This window comes from Trachypithecus francoisi, unplaced genomic scaffold (genome assembly GCF_009764315.1).
Source record: "Trachypithecus francoisi isolate TF-2019V2 unplaced genomic scaffold, Tfra_2.0 Contig01461, whole genome shotgun sequence".
Lineage (NCBI taxonomy): Eukaryota > Metazoa > Chordata > Mammalia > Primates > Cercopithecidae > Trachypithecus > Trachypithecus francoisi.
Window position 1 is genome coordinate 11,164,479 of NW_022681433.1, and position 14,429 is coordinate 11,178,907.

Genomic DNA, 14,429 nt, shown 5'->3' on the forward strand with positions numbered 1-14,429 from the left:
ACTGGAAAAGGACAAACTTATTACCTTCTGAAGTTCTTTAATCATATTTATCCTGATAAATGCAAAGTGATAAACAGCATCTGCTAAGCCCAGACATCATTCAGAAAGGAATAAAAGCAGGGTGATGAAAGAATGGCACATCTGCAGGTTTCTGTTGGATGGAGAACGCCACGGCACTTCCAGCCACCATGAACTGTGCTCTTTGTCGGGGTTTAAATCGCGCCTGGAGGGCCCGGACAGGGAAGAATTACAGGATGGATGGCAACTGTCTCTTTTCCCTTTTGAGTTGGATTTAAAGGGGTGTTGGGTGGAGTTTATTTATGAGGCTGGAATAAAGAGGAGGAGCAAGTCCCTTCCAGACTGTTCTCCTTGTTCTGGAGAAGACTAAAACCACAGTGTAGCAAAGTGTATGTCTGGCAAGGAAAAAGTAAAAAACTGACTCCCAAGTATAAAATCTGTTATTTTCCTTTGCTTTTCTGGGTTGATGGGGCTTATTTTGGGTCTGGTCCCTGGAAGAATTTCAAGGATTAAGTAGAATCTTTGATGCCTTTTAACATAAAAGGTACATACCTTAAGAAATACATCATGAAAAGAGCTTTGGTAAGAGAAAAATTAGAAAGATGAAATGTTCTTCTCAGTTTTACCTTGTTGATTTAGCTCAAATTAATAATACTTAGATAACTGAACTAACAGTTAATATGTATTGATGTATATCACACTATCAATTTAGATAGAAATTATTTCTGTTTCAACACAGATCGTTCAAAATTTACACAGACGGGGTTTACTGCTTTAGCTGCCTATGAAAAATCCCTTTGTGGGCATATAAATTTATAAAAATCTTTTATTAAGATTGATGTATTTAAAAAACTTATGGCTGGGTGCAGTCACTCACAGCTGTAATCCCAGCACTTTGGGAGGCTGAGGTGGGAGGATCAGTTGAGCCCAGGAGTTTGACACCAGCCTGGGCAACATAGTGAAACCCTGTCTCTACAAGAAATAAAAAAATGAGCGAGGTGTGGTGGCACATGTCTGTACTCCCAGCTACCCGGGAGGCTGAAGCAGGAGGACTGCTTGAGCCTGGGATGCTGAGCCTGCAGTGAGCTGTGATTTCATGCATTTCAGCCTAGGTGACAGAATGGGACCCTGTCTCAAAAACAAAAACTTATGAAGATTGTTTCTGCATACTTTAAAAATTGCTATAAACTACTCTTTTAATATATTCATTTTGATGCCTAGTAAAATAAACTACATGAAAAATCTTAAGAGTGTAGGTGTACTTTCTGTTACAATTTCTGACAATTTTTAAAGAGTTTTATTAATACACAATAGATGTACCTTTTTCAGGGTAGATGTGAACATTTGATACATGCATTCAATGTGTAAATATCAAATCAGGGTAATTGGGATATCTGTCATCTTAAATATTTATTTTTTCTTTATGCTAGGAACTTATGAATTATTCTCTTCTAGTTATTTTTGAAATGTTTAATAGATTACTGTTAACTTGAATAGCTTTTTTTAAAAAAAATTGAATGTTATAAACTTGCTTTTCCTTTTCTTACTTTGGCTACTGGGGCCTTAAGATTAATGTTAAGTTGTAGTTTTCCTTAGTCAGGACTTAAGACACCAACTATCTTATCCTCCTCTTAGCTTGGCATATATTCTTTTACTCTTGTTTTAACATTCTTTCACTTAAGCATATGGTTTGTTTGTGCTTTTGTCGGTAGGAATGGTATTATTAAATATTACTGAGTCACATCAAAGAAACATTAATCTAGTTGTAAAGAACACGGAGCCAAGGTGGCCATTTTGTCCCACTCCACGGTGCTTCCCTCAGCCCAGCAATGGATATGGTAGAAGAGATGCCCCACTCCTGAGGTGTGTTAACACAGCAGCCTGGGGCGGTGTTTCTGAACAACACTGTCTCTGTAGGCTCTTTGCCTACAAGGACTGTAAAGAAAGGAGTAAATCACTCTCTTCCGAGATGGGTTACTGAAAGGGTAAGAGAAAGGGGACTGGTGGTGGTTGGACAGCTTACCCACCTCTGGGGCTGTGACGTTTCTCCTATTTTCATTCACTTACCAAATGAACACTTTAAAATGCCTGCTATGGACAGCACAGTAGACTAATCACTGAGGATGGAAAAATGTGTAAGACAGGGGTGTGCAATCTTTTGGCTTCCCTTGACCACACTGGAAGAACTGTCCACACTAACACAATAGCTGATGAGCTAAAAAATCGCCTGTGCGCTGCAGGTTGGACAAGCTTGGTGTAAGAGATATGCAATCTGTGTTCTCTAGGAATTAAAATCTGGTGGTTGAGATAAGTGTGTCTGTAAGTACCTATACATCAACATGGCAGAGATTATAAGGAGGGAAGGGCAATAAGTAGATTGAAGAGAAAAAAGGATTTTAGGCTGAGGGCACATCCTACTTTCATAGAAAAAAAAGAATACAGTAGAGAAATGGTGTAGGTGCTGCATGGGATCAATGGAATAGCGGTGTCCATTGGGGGAGAATATTCATAGACATATGTTTGCACATATATGTGAATATGATCAATCAATATGTTATAGGTAGATAATCAGTAAAAAATAATCTGATGTGTATGAATATGTGTGATATATATGGGTAGATAATTGCATCAGGGTTTTCCAATGACCAGCAGAGACATGGTGACAGAGCAGGAGTAACAGTTAAACAAGAAAATCTCTCTTGAAGATGTTCTGTGATCTTGCTATTAGAGAGATTACTGGCTTGTTAAGTTCAAAGGCACCACTAAAAAACTAGGCAGGCAGGCGTGGTGGCTCACGCCTGTAATCCCAGCACTTTGAGAGGCCAAGGCGGGCGGATCACAAGGTCAGGAGATCGAGACCATCCTAGCTAACATGGTGAAACCCCGTCTCTATTAAAAATAGAAAAATTAGCCGGGCTTGATGGCGGGCACCTGTAGTCCAAGCTACTCGGGAAGTTGAGGCAGGAGAATGGTGTGAACCCGGGAGGCGGAGCTTGCAGTGAGCCGAGACCGCGCCACTGCACTCCAGCCCAGGCGACAGACCCAGACTCCGTCTCAAAAAAAAAACAACAAGAAACTCTAGGCAGAACACTCAGAACTCTGGCCCTAAACAGGCCTTTGTAATGAGATGTTAATACATGGAGATCTATCACCTTTCTACCTCAAATAAAATTCAGAGGGGAAACTCAGACAAAACAATAAATTATCAAGAATGTTATACTCTAGTGAGAAAGTAAAAATTTCTTTAGAGAAATACTGTGATTTTTATCATGAGGTAGTTTTCCAAGGAAGGTAATATTAACAGCAAATACAGATTTTAAAAAATAACATGCTAATTAGTAATCTTGTACCTTCACTAATATGTGGAGTATAAAAACCTTTATTCATTCCTGAGAAAGAAATAAAAGCCTTTATTAGAGAACTACAAAGGACAAGGTCTATAATTCATGATCTGCTGGGTTTGGGCTTTTAGTCTGAAGGGAAGCCCCTATGGATGAACATCTGCCTAAAGGTAACACAGCTGCCCAGCGATGCAGTGAGGAATCTGGCAGGCGCCTGAATTAGGGAAGGAGCCTTCAGAGCCCCAGGGGCAGGCAGCCCTGTGTCGGGTCGTCTCCACGTCAGCCCCTGCTGTGCCCCAGCGCACATGATGAAATCCTCAGGATGCTCAGGAAGCACTGTGGGCTTGCTGGGGCATTTCGGGCTAAGTGACTTATTTTCATTACTTGATCCCCTAAATTGTCTTTAATATGAATTTGTGAGCATCTCATCCTTAAAAGGGCTCCCTCATTACCTTTCACTATAAAATGCTCAGCTGATGGCATTTTCAACACTGTGAGGATCATCCTAATTTTCCTTTTTTAAAAATTTGAGTTTTGTTTTTCTCTCCTGGTTTCTCTCCCTGCTCTTCACAGTCAACTGCAGGAAAGAGTGACTCTGATTTGACTACTGATGAGTAGTTCATAGGTAAGGCAATAAGGAGGAGGAGATATGGGGGAAATATTATTATTAAAGAGCTAATGTGGAGGGAATGGAGACTTTGTTTAGCAGGAAGAGACAGTGTTTTGGTTAATCAAGACAGAACAAAGCAAAAATAAAATAAGAATAATGATGTTTCATAGAACTCACCTCAAGATGACTACTCTATCCCTAAGAAATTATTCAGCAATCAGATTTGAACATTTCACATGGCATTTCTAATTCCAGATGGTCTGTGCCCATTAACAGAACAACCCATGGTTTTTACTAAGCCCTGGGATAAGTGGAATTCCACCACCAGAACAACCTCCTTCTTAATCTTTCTCTTCTCTGACTTTGCACAGAAATAACTGTTATCTTTAGGGATATACAGACTAGAGGTGGAAAGTAAGTCTCAGTTTCTAAAAACAAAGAAGGATTTTTATGTATGTGCAAAATTTATGAAACTCCACAAACCTGTATTGATGTCTTTGTATAGATTATTGCAGAACATTACACTGGATATTAAGTCAAATTTCTGCACCAACCTTTCATCAGATTCTTTCAATATCTTGTTCTCCTCAGCATCTGGGAAATTGTCCTGGCCAGCAACCACTGTATTGCTGCTAGAAGTGGTTCCTGTAGATGGGATTGGAAGAAAAACACTAGAAAAAGATGCAAGCGGAGGGGTCAAGCTCAAGTAATTCCAGGGAAAGATTTCCTGTAAAATCTTATGTTTGGAAGATTTTTTATGTCTTCTGCACAATCTCAGACATTCTAAACAATCTTCCAAGCCCACACCACTGAAATGAGAGAATCGTAGACATCTGTTATGGTCAAACCAAATTCCTTAACTCTTGTAAAGCAAGGCTACATTCTTGAAACTTCTTCTTCCTGGCCACTTAGGTAATGAGCTTATTTATAGTGGCCGGCCCTGCTGTTGGCTGCGTTAGTATTTCTGGGTCCAGGAGTTACTAAACCAATGCTAGCGAAGTAAGGCCAAGTACCTAGCACTTCTGACTGCTGTGCTACGGCTTCCCTGTAAGAACACTGCTCTGGTGGCAGGGTGTAGGGCGAACAGAGGGCACAGGAGACTTGGGGAGGAGAGGAATTGGAAGGCAGCTACTGCATGAGGTCAGCAGAAGGGAGGCAGGCTTCAAGGAATTTGAGGAGGATGGCATATATTTCATGAAAGGTTGCTGAGATACCAATTAACCAAAAGTGGTAACACTTTTTGGGGGTATTTTAATCAATGCTGAAGGAATATTAGGCAAGGGAGGGTCCAGATACAAGAAGGAGGATCCAGAAATGAGATTATTGAGTGACTGCAGTGTCCTGGCTGGGATTGGCCTGAAATACAAAGTTCTGTGATGGAGGATGCTTAAGCCACAGATTCTCAGTCATCTTTACAAGATCATTTCATTAACTCTACAGTCCCTAAGAGACTCAGTTATTCTCTTTTTTTGAGACACAGTCTTGCTCTGTCACCTAAGCTGGAGTGTAGTGGTAAAATCTTGGCTCACTGCCATCTCCACCTCGTGGGTTCAAGCGATTCTCCTGCCACAGCCTCCTGAGGAGCTGGGAGTACTGGTGTGTGTCACCACATCCGGCTAAGTTTTTGTATTTTTAGTAGAGATGGGGTTTCACCATGTTGGCCAGGCTGGTCTTGAACTCCTGACCTCAGCCTCCGCCTCCCAAAGTGCTGGGATTACAGGCGTGAGTCCCCACGCCCAGCCCATGTCTCAGTTATTCTTAAGCCATCTCTTAATTGAATGTACACACAGGAATAAGAAAAAAGTAACAAACACATTCTCATATCCTTTCAGGAATCTACGTGAAGGAAACCCCAGGGATCTGTGACCAGGTGTGTGCCCGCTGGCCCTTCTTACCTGAGGCTGCTGCAGACGCCTTGCTGCTGGCCGTGAGGCGGTAGAAGGGCGGGTTGTCGCAATGCTGGACGATGGGGTTCACGGGCTCTGTCTGCTGCAGCTCAAAGAGAAGCTCTTCCATGGTTTGAATGGTGTTGTTACGGCACAAGTATATTGCCACTTTTTTAATCTGAGAAGAGAAAAAGAAAACAAGGGATGTTTCACAGAGCTTAGCCCACAGGAACGCTAGGTCAGTAAACCTCTCATTTAGATAAGTGTGTCATCATGCAGGAGCTGTCACCATGATAGCTACTCTTTGTGCTATCCTAGGATGAACCAAGGGCTTGGATTAAAATTCACCTCTCTTCACCTGCATGTCTGACAGCAGTGTGTTCTTAAAGTCCTTACCTTTTCTAATGGCTAAGTTTTAAAAAGTTACTTTTGAGGCACGTGAATTCTGTCTAAACTGAAAACTTGCCATCAAAGATCTCATCTTCAGAAAGAATTTTATTTATACAAACCCTGGGAAAAAACTGTTAGCTATTTTTGTTTAAAAAGGAATCCAGTCCCCTGCTATTCTCTTCCCCCCAAGAAACAAATGAGTTTTAGCTGTTTTTATGGTTTTAAATTTTAAAAATAACTCTGGATTAAAGCTCCACATTACTGCAGGCCTCATAGTCCAACCTGAGCCCTGTAAGCTGCAGTGAGGCTTATATGACTCAAAGCAGCAGGAAGACATAAATCCGTCACAAAAACAACCAGCACAGAAATGCCAATTGAGTTTGGGTTTTAAAAATGCTGTCATTCTGTTGATCCTATCACTTTTAAATACCAACAGTAAATATCAGACATTTCAGAAGGATTTCTCTGTGCTTACTTCCCTCTTCTACCACTTGAATTTGAAGAGAAAAACCTGGATACTCTACTTTCCTATTCTGTTTCAAGCGCATCAAGATGTAAACATTCTTATTAGTAATAATACAACACTTTACTTAGTGTCTCTTACATAGTAGGTCCAATGTTTATAGAAGGCAGCTTTCGGAAACTGCCAAAAAATATCCACCCCCTGTATCAATAGGTTTCTGTGTCCCGAGGCTCAGAGCAAGGAGATGACAGAGGCATCACTAGCGCACATAGCCAGTGTCTAGGGGGCAAGAAGGGAACTTTTATGTAATATCTGGATGAGCTCACAGGAGATTCATGTGACTAACTGGACATTTCTATTTTAGCTGGAGCAAAGAGCACATTCTGACTTGCAAATTGCACATGGGAGTCCCTGCAGGAATAATCACTCTTGAAGGTCTGAGAAACACTTACATAGGGTAGGAGAACTGTGTCACTGCTGACCCCACAGAGGCTAATCAGGAACTGCAAGGTGATCCTCAAGTTGTTGCTCCATTTCTCATTATTGGCTAAAGCATTCCAAGCATTTTCCATTTCTGGCCCAGGAACTTCATCTCCATACTATATAACAAAGTAAAAACCAGCCCAAGAGATGTGTGAAAACTGTAAGGATGCAAAATGTTTGACTGAAAGTAGTTTTGAGGCTCATGACCATCTCAAAATCATAAGGAGGAAACATGACCATTTATCAGAAAGATGTCATCTTTCAGTAAATAGTAACTAATAATGCACAGATCAGTCATGCACAATACCTATTCATGTGAGTTTTTAAAACATTAGGCTTATTTTTATTATTATACTTAAAATTGCTGTAAGATACACACAACATAAAGTTTACCATCACCACCATTTGCAAGTGTACAGCCTGTGGCATTAAGTCCATTCATATTGCTATGCAACCATCACCACTATTTATTCCCATTCATGTGATTTTAAAGGAATTCCATTTTCCCTGGGGTTTGACTAACCCATAGTTTTTTTTTTTTTTTTTTTTCTGATGATGGAGCCGTGCTATGTGAAGCACATTTCCTCTGAGTTTACCTTGGCTGTCATGTACATGAGGTTGTTCAGGACCAGTGACGTGGCTTCTGGAGAGCCCCAGCCATTTCCTCTCAGCCCGTGAGAAGCAGTCACATCGCCTTCCCGGTCCTTGACTTCATCCTCTGGGCTGCTGGGGCTCGACCCTGGGAGGAGGAGCCTGCTGTCCACCAGCTCAATGTTGTGCAGCCAGGGCAGCAGGTAGGTGAGCATGATCTGGCGCCCGTTGGGGTGTGTTGTGGGGAATCGCTGGCTTACCTCTAAAGAGAATTGCAGGACGGAGAGTCATTCATACCTTATTCCATGAAAATAAATTAAAATTCAAATGCCAACTTGCAGACTGAACAGTGTCCTACATTTACAAAACATTTTCATATACAGGAGCTCCCCAAGGCCACAGAATCATAAAACCAAGGCTTGTCTGCAAGCTTGTTGCTCCACATCTGGTGCCCTGTGCAGGAAAGTGTATAGCACTGTGGGGCAAGCACAGGCTTGGTAAAAGTGGAGTGAGCTCAAATCTACGGCTAGCGGAAGATGTATATCAGAGGGTGGACAAACTAAGGGACTCGGAGTCAGAAGGGCATGTGTTCAGATTCCAGATCCACCACATACTAGTGGCATGTGACTCTGGGCTAGTTACTTAACCTCTCTGCTCCTCAGTTCCCCTGTCGGTAAAATGGAACCGATAGGGCCCCACATCAGGGTACTGTAACGACTGAAAGATATAATCATCATGAATGCAATGTGCTCAGCACAGTGCCTATCATCTAGCAAGCTGTTATAAATTGTGGTTAGGATCAGTCTAACGTCAATGATTATCTTTCCACTGACCCAGTGTCTTACAAAGAGTCTTCCATGAAACACTGGCTGTTAAAAAGTGACATGTGGATCTCTAGGAAGGATAAACCCCGTTTGCAGAGTCGTCTTGAAAACTGCTAAGCATGTGCAAGGTGCCTGCCAAGGGCTGCGTGTCCCTTGTGAGACAAGTGAGTCCCAACAGTGAAGCCCTAGGTCTGGTCCAGCCATTTCACCATTACTTTCTCTCAGAGCATTTCGGCATTGTTTCACTGCTGGCAGCATTTAATTTTATAATCCAAACAAACTTTCTAAGATAGAGAAGCACAGCATTATGTATATGCAGTAGGCTCCGATGTCATCTCCTATTTCTCCTATGTAGAGAAGAAGGTGTTTTATCCTCAGGGAAATTAGAAAGCTTGGTCTTATACAGGTGTGATGATCCAGGGCGGCAATGCAGTCTCACTTAGAGGGCTCATGGCTGCTAAATAATAGAACAACACAGATGCCAGGAATTACACCAAGATAATCCACTGGATCGTCTGAAACAGCGGCTTTAATCGATTTGGCCCTTTTCCTAAAATTAAAATTATAATGTTTTACTTTGGAGACCATAATGTTATATCACAATACTCAGACAGTGCTAAGCTATTATGTTTTATACAGGTCAAAATTTCCAAATTTACTTGATTTCTACATTTGCGGATGTGTCAGATGTATGTGACTGTTATGTCACATACTCAAATCCTTATGAAATCGGAACATTCATTTGTCCCAAGGTACGGGGCATTTTCTAGGCGCAAGCCACTGTGCTAGACATGACAAAGACAGCAAAGACTGACGAATGATGCAGTAGCTGCCCCTCAGAAAGAGACTCAGGCAAATTATGTTGACAAATCACTCTGCGGCAAGGGAAACCGTGACAAATGAAATCAGAAAGGCACAGAGTGCTTTGGGGGTTCGGTGGTGGAAAATGACTTCTGGGTACAAAAACTCAGAATTTAGTTTTATGGTGGGAAAACTATTTAAACTCCACTAGAAGGATCTGAACTTTGAAGACGGGGGAAAAAAATTCCCAAAAACGAATAAGAGAGAGAGCAGTTACTCAAAAGACCTATCTTTTAACAACGGTATAAAAATCTATAGACTTTTTGGAGCCAAGACTTATGTATTACATAATTTGCTTGTTTATTATGTTAATTGCATTTTGTCTGACAGACATCAGCACCAAGAGGGTAGGGATGTCTGTCTGAGGTATCCCAAGCACCCAGGTAGCTCCTGGACAGTCAAGGGTGGTTCCCTTTTTAAAAGGGAACAAGAAAAGAAAAATGCCATAGACATGCAAACAGCCCTCTATTCACTGCTCCAGAAATACTTTAAATAAAATGTGAGACAACATCAGTGGGATGCTCTTGTTCAGTGGACCTGAACAATTTGGCCGTTTACAGTAATTAGGTCATTTGAAATTACAGGCAATAAAAATTTCACCACAGAGTTTATATTAAAATGAGTGTTTGAAATCTATTATAACCTCCTAATTTTTCTGTGTTATTTTTAAAAAGTAATTTCCCATAAGTCAAAACAACCAAAAGGTAATTCTTGAAGGAAAGGTAGGTTGAACCTGCTTGCAACTCATAGGAGCCTCTGATCTGGTTAAAGTTGCTGGACTGTTTGTCTTCTCTCTCCTGAATCGTGAACCACTCCCACTTTACTAGCATCTGCCTCTCAGCTAATAAACATGCTCCAGTATCGCTCATCCTTACAACTCCTCCTCTGACTCTGCACCCCGCTGGAGGGCCAGTCTCTCTTTCTACATTCTTTCCCAGCCAGGCCACTGCAATCTGGCTTCTGCCACTACCTCCCTGAAGAAACTACTGACAGTTACCAATGAATCTCGAAACTCCGAGAGTCATTTTCCGGTCTTCTCTTCTGGGATCTCTCTACTGCATCGGAGGCTGTGGACTGCTCACTCTCTCCTTCCAAATCTCTTTCCTTTACATTTCCATGAAACTCTTCTCCTGAGTGTTCTCCCTCCATTCCTTCTCACCCTTCCGTCTTCCTCAGATCAGTCTGCAACAGTGGGGGTGTCCAGGCCCTTTCTTCCACTCTGTGCTCTCTCCATTCCTGATCTCATCTGTGCCTGTGGCTCTAATCCCTTCCATCCTGCTGTGAGCTGCTAGTGCTGACCTCCCCTCAGTCCAGGCTCACACATACAGGAGGAGGTCCAGCACACACATACACTCAACATCCGGGCTGGCTCCCAATCTCTGCCTTGCTCCAAACCTTCTCCTCTCCCTGTATTGGGTTTCTAGGAGGGTTATCACCACTGACCTCTCTGATATCACAGTAGGCATTCTCTTCTGTGCCTCTGCCTGGCAGCTTTTCACTCTGGTTTCTCCTCTCCAGTCTCATTGGGCTGTCTTTGTTCAGGCCCTTATCATTTAGTATTTCCTCCTTAGACTATTGCCATTGTTTCTTAACTAGCCTCCTCTCTCCAGACTGGATGTTCGCTAATCCACCCTCCATACTGCAACCAGGCTTTTAAAAATGCAGTCTAATTTTGATACTCCCTCTTCTTGTTTGCAACTCATCAGTGGCTTTCAAAACCCCAGCAGCTCTCTCTGTTTACAGAGCTCTGAAGGGGGATTCAAAAAGCACATATGGAAGATTTCTGGCCTGCAAACCTCTTAGTGTACACAAGGCCTTCCAAGATATGATTTTGGCCTCTGCATCTGTCCACGACCATCTCTAGCTTTTCCTGTTCCTGCACATTATGTTACCTAAGCTGACCTCTATATAATCCCCTAATTACATCATGCTAGTTTGTAACTCTAAGCCCATGCATATGCAATAGTCTCTTGGTCTGTAATGTCTGTCAACTACTTGTCTGCTATGCAAATTTCTACTCCTTTCTTTTTTTTTTTTTTTTGAGGCGGAGTTTCGCTCTGTCGCCCGGACTGGAGTGCAGTGGCCGGATCTCAGCTCACTGCAAGCTCCGCCTCCCGGGTTTACGCCATTCTCCTGCCTCAGCCTCCCGAGTAGCTGGGACTACAGGCGCCCGCCACCTCGCCCGGCTAGTTTTTTTTTTTTGTATTTTTAGTAGAGACGGGGTTTCACCGTGTTAGCCAGGATGGTCTCGATCTCCTGACCTCGTGATCCGCCCGTCTCGGCCTCCCAAAGTGCTGGGATTACAGGCTTGAGCCACCGCGCCCGGCCTCTACTCCTTTCAAACTACAGCTGAGACAACTTCTCTGGGAAGTCTTTTCTGATATTCCTGGCCCAATAATTGATTACTCCCTCAGCTACTGTCTAATACATTGGGCATTTTTCTTTTTCAAAAAATTGCGTTTGCTATACTGTATCAAAATCATTTGATTGCACATCTAATTTTTTTTTTTTTGGACAGAGTCTCACTCTGTTGCCCAGGCTGGAGTGCAGTAGCACAATCTCAGCTCACTGCAACCTCCGCCTCTTGGGTTCAAGCAATTCTCGTGCCTCAGCCTCCTGAGTAGCTGGGACTATAGGCATGTGCCACCATGCCCAGCTAATTTTTATATTTTTAGTAGAGACAGGATTTCGCCATGTTGGCCAGGCTGGTCTTGAACTCCTGGCCTCAAGTGGTCCACCTGCCTCAGCTTCCCAAGTGCTAGGATTACGGACATGAGACACTGTGCTTGGCTTGATTGTACATCTATCTTTACTGCTGGACTATGAAACTTTGATGGGAGATACTTTTATTTCCCTCTGTATTTCTGAAACCCAAGCACAGTGCCTAGCATGTAGGTAGCACTCAAAGCTTGGGTGAAGTGCATAAAAATAAATTTTAGTTTTGAAAGAAGAGAATTAATTTACTAAAAAGGCTTTTATTGGGTCTCTCCACTGTTTCTGATATTACACACAGAAGTGACTAACTCTGCCTCAGGTAGATGGAGAGGTCTGCACCGTAGAGACGGATGTTAAGTTAGAGCTTATGGAAAGCTGAAGTTAGGAAGAAAGGGTGAGAGCCATTCAACAGCATGAACAGAAGCAAAGATTTACAAGAGGACCTGGAATGTTGGTCAAAGATTCAGTAGGATTGGAGGAGAGGATTCGTGAATGAAAAGGTAGAAAGCAACTTTAGGAAAAGAGTTTTTTTCCCCCACCCCTTGGCTGAGTTCTAATTTTATAGCAATGGCTTTGGAAGAAGACAGATCTCGATTTAATTCTGGCTTGGTTGCTTCCTAGCTATATGGTCTTGAGCAAATTATTTAACATCTCTAAACCATAGCTTCTCATCTGTAAAACAGTGATGATGGGGGTGGTGGTCGTTGTGACAATTCCATGCCAGAACTGGGTCAGCTGCTTGGTTTTCATTAGATCATTTTAACCTACCCACATCCTATGGGGTAGTCATTATTATTACAGATAAGGAATGTAATTTAGAGGTTCTGTGACTTGCCCACAGTCAAACAACTAGTGAAAGGTTGCCTGACTCCAAAGCCTCTGTTCTAACCACTGTACTATATACCAGGGGTTGTAAATATTAAGTGATGAATGCAATGCACATAAAGTGCCTAGCACGGAGCCTGGTACCTACAATCCACTCACTAAATATAGGCTGTTATCAGCTATTTTTAGGACAACTGGGCAGAAGTTTGAGTTAAGAAGTGCTGTACATATTTGGCTTTGCATAGTGGATGGATTGCCACATGGAGGATAAACTATAGTTAGGTAATGCAGAGGCAGGGAAGGACTGAGTAGGATCTAGACAAAGCAGTGGTGAGGTGGTGATAGAGATGGAAAAAGAGGATGAATTCAAGAGACCAAAGTCTGTCTCTTGGCAAAGTGCTATATAAGCTTAGGCAAGAAGTTAGTTGACAAATGCAATTCTTTTTTTATTTTTTTTTTGAGACAGAGTCTCACTCTGTTGCCTAGGCTGGAGTGGAGAGGCATGATCTCAGCTCACTGTAATCGCCGCCTCCCGGGTTCAAGTGATTCTCCTACCTCAGCCTCCCAAGTAGCTGGGACTATAGGCACGGGTCACCATGCCCGGCTAATTTCTGTATTTTTTGTAGAGACGGGGTTTCACCATGTTAGCCAGGCTGGTCTCCAACTCCTGACCTCAGGTGATTAGCTCTCCTCGGCCTCCCAAAATGCTGGGATTACGGGTGTGAACAACCACGCCCGGCCTGCCAAATGCAATTCTTTAGCAACTAATTTTCACAAAAACTATTTATGAAGATTGCAAAGAGTATGCAAAAATTCAAACTTTCAGCAACTTATATATGTGGCAAAATACAAGCTACAAAACACCACCACTACCACAACCACCAAACAGCTTACAGCAATTACATGTATTATAAATTATACTGTTCATATTTAGCTTTTGTGGGAAATTAGTTTCTTTGGGAAGTTTATATATATAATGTGTGCAGAAGTTAGTATTATTAATCTAAGCACCTTACATTTGTTATATGTATGTTTATGCCTACACTGCTTTAGATAAAGAACTTTTTTTCATATAAAAATTATTATAGAATTTACTTTCACATGTAACTGGATCTAGCCCACAGTAATTCTGACCTACAAACTTAGCATCACTAATTATCACTCTAAGATTTTTTTTTTTGATACAGTCTCACTCTGTCGTCTAGGCTGGAGTGCAGTGACACGATCTTGGCTCACTGCAACCTCCGCCTCCTGGGTTCAAGTGATTCTCCTGCCTCAGCCTCCCAAGTAGCTGGGATTACAGGCACATGCCACCACACCTGGCTAATTTTTGTAGTTTTAGTAGCGACAGGATTTCACCATGTTGGCCAGGCTGGTCTCAAACTCCTGATTCAAATGATCTGCCTGCCTCACCCTCCCAAA

General features: G+C 42.2%; 1 protein-coding gene across 6 annotated transcripts in view; it reads right to left on the minus strand.

The window, feature by feature from the left end:
- The window catches only part of FRY (FRY microtubule binding protein), a 270,718-nt gene that overhangs the window by 84,450 nt on the left and 171,839 nt on the right, over nt 1-14,429 (minus strand). For all 6 annotated transcript variants that reach the window (XR_004443018.1, XR_004443019.1, XR_004443020.1 and 3 more), the window contains exons 32-35: nt 7,788-8,044; nt 7,161-7,307; nt 5,865-6,033; nt 4,524-4,614 (exon numbers count right to left, since the gene is read on the minus strand). Coding sequence is in view for 3 of the 6 variants with exons in the window: in XM_033235758.1 (XP_033091649.1) it covers nt 4,524-4,614; nt 5,865-6,033; nt 7,161-7,307; nt 7,788-8,044 (664 nt within the window). In the remaining 3 variants the exon portion in view is untranslated. The remainder of the gene's footprint in view (nt 1-4,523; nt 4,615-5,864; nt 6,034-7,160; nt 7,308-7,787; nt 8,045-14,429) is intronic.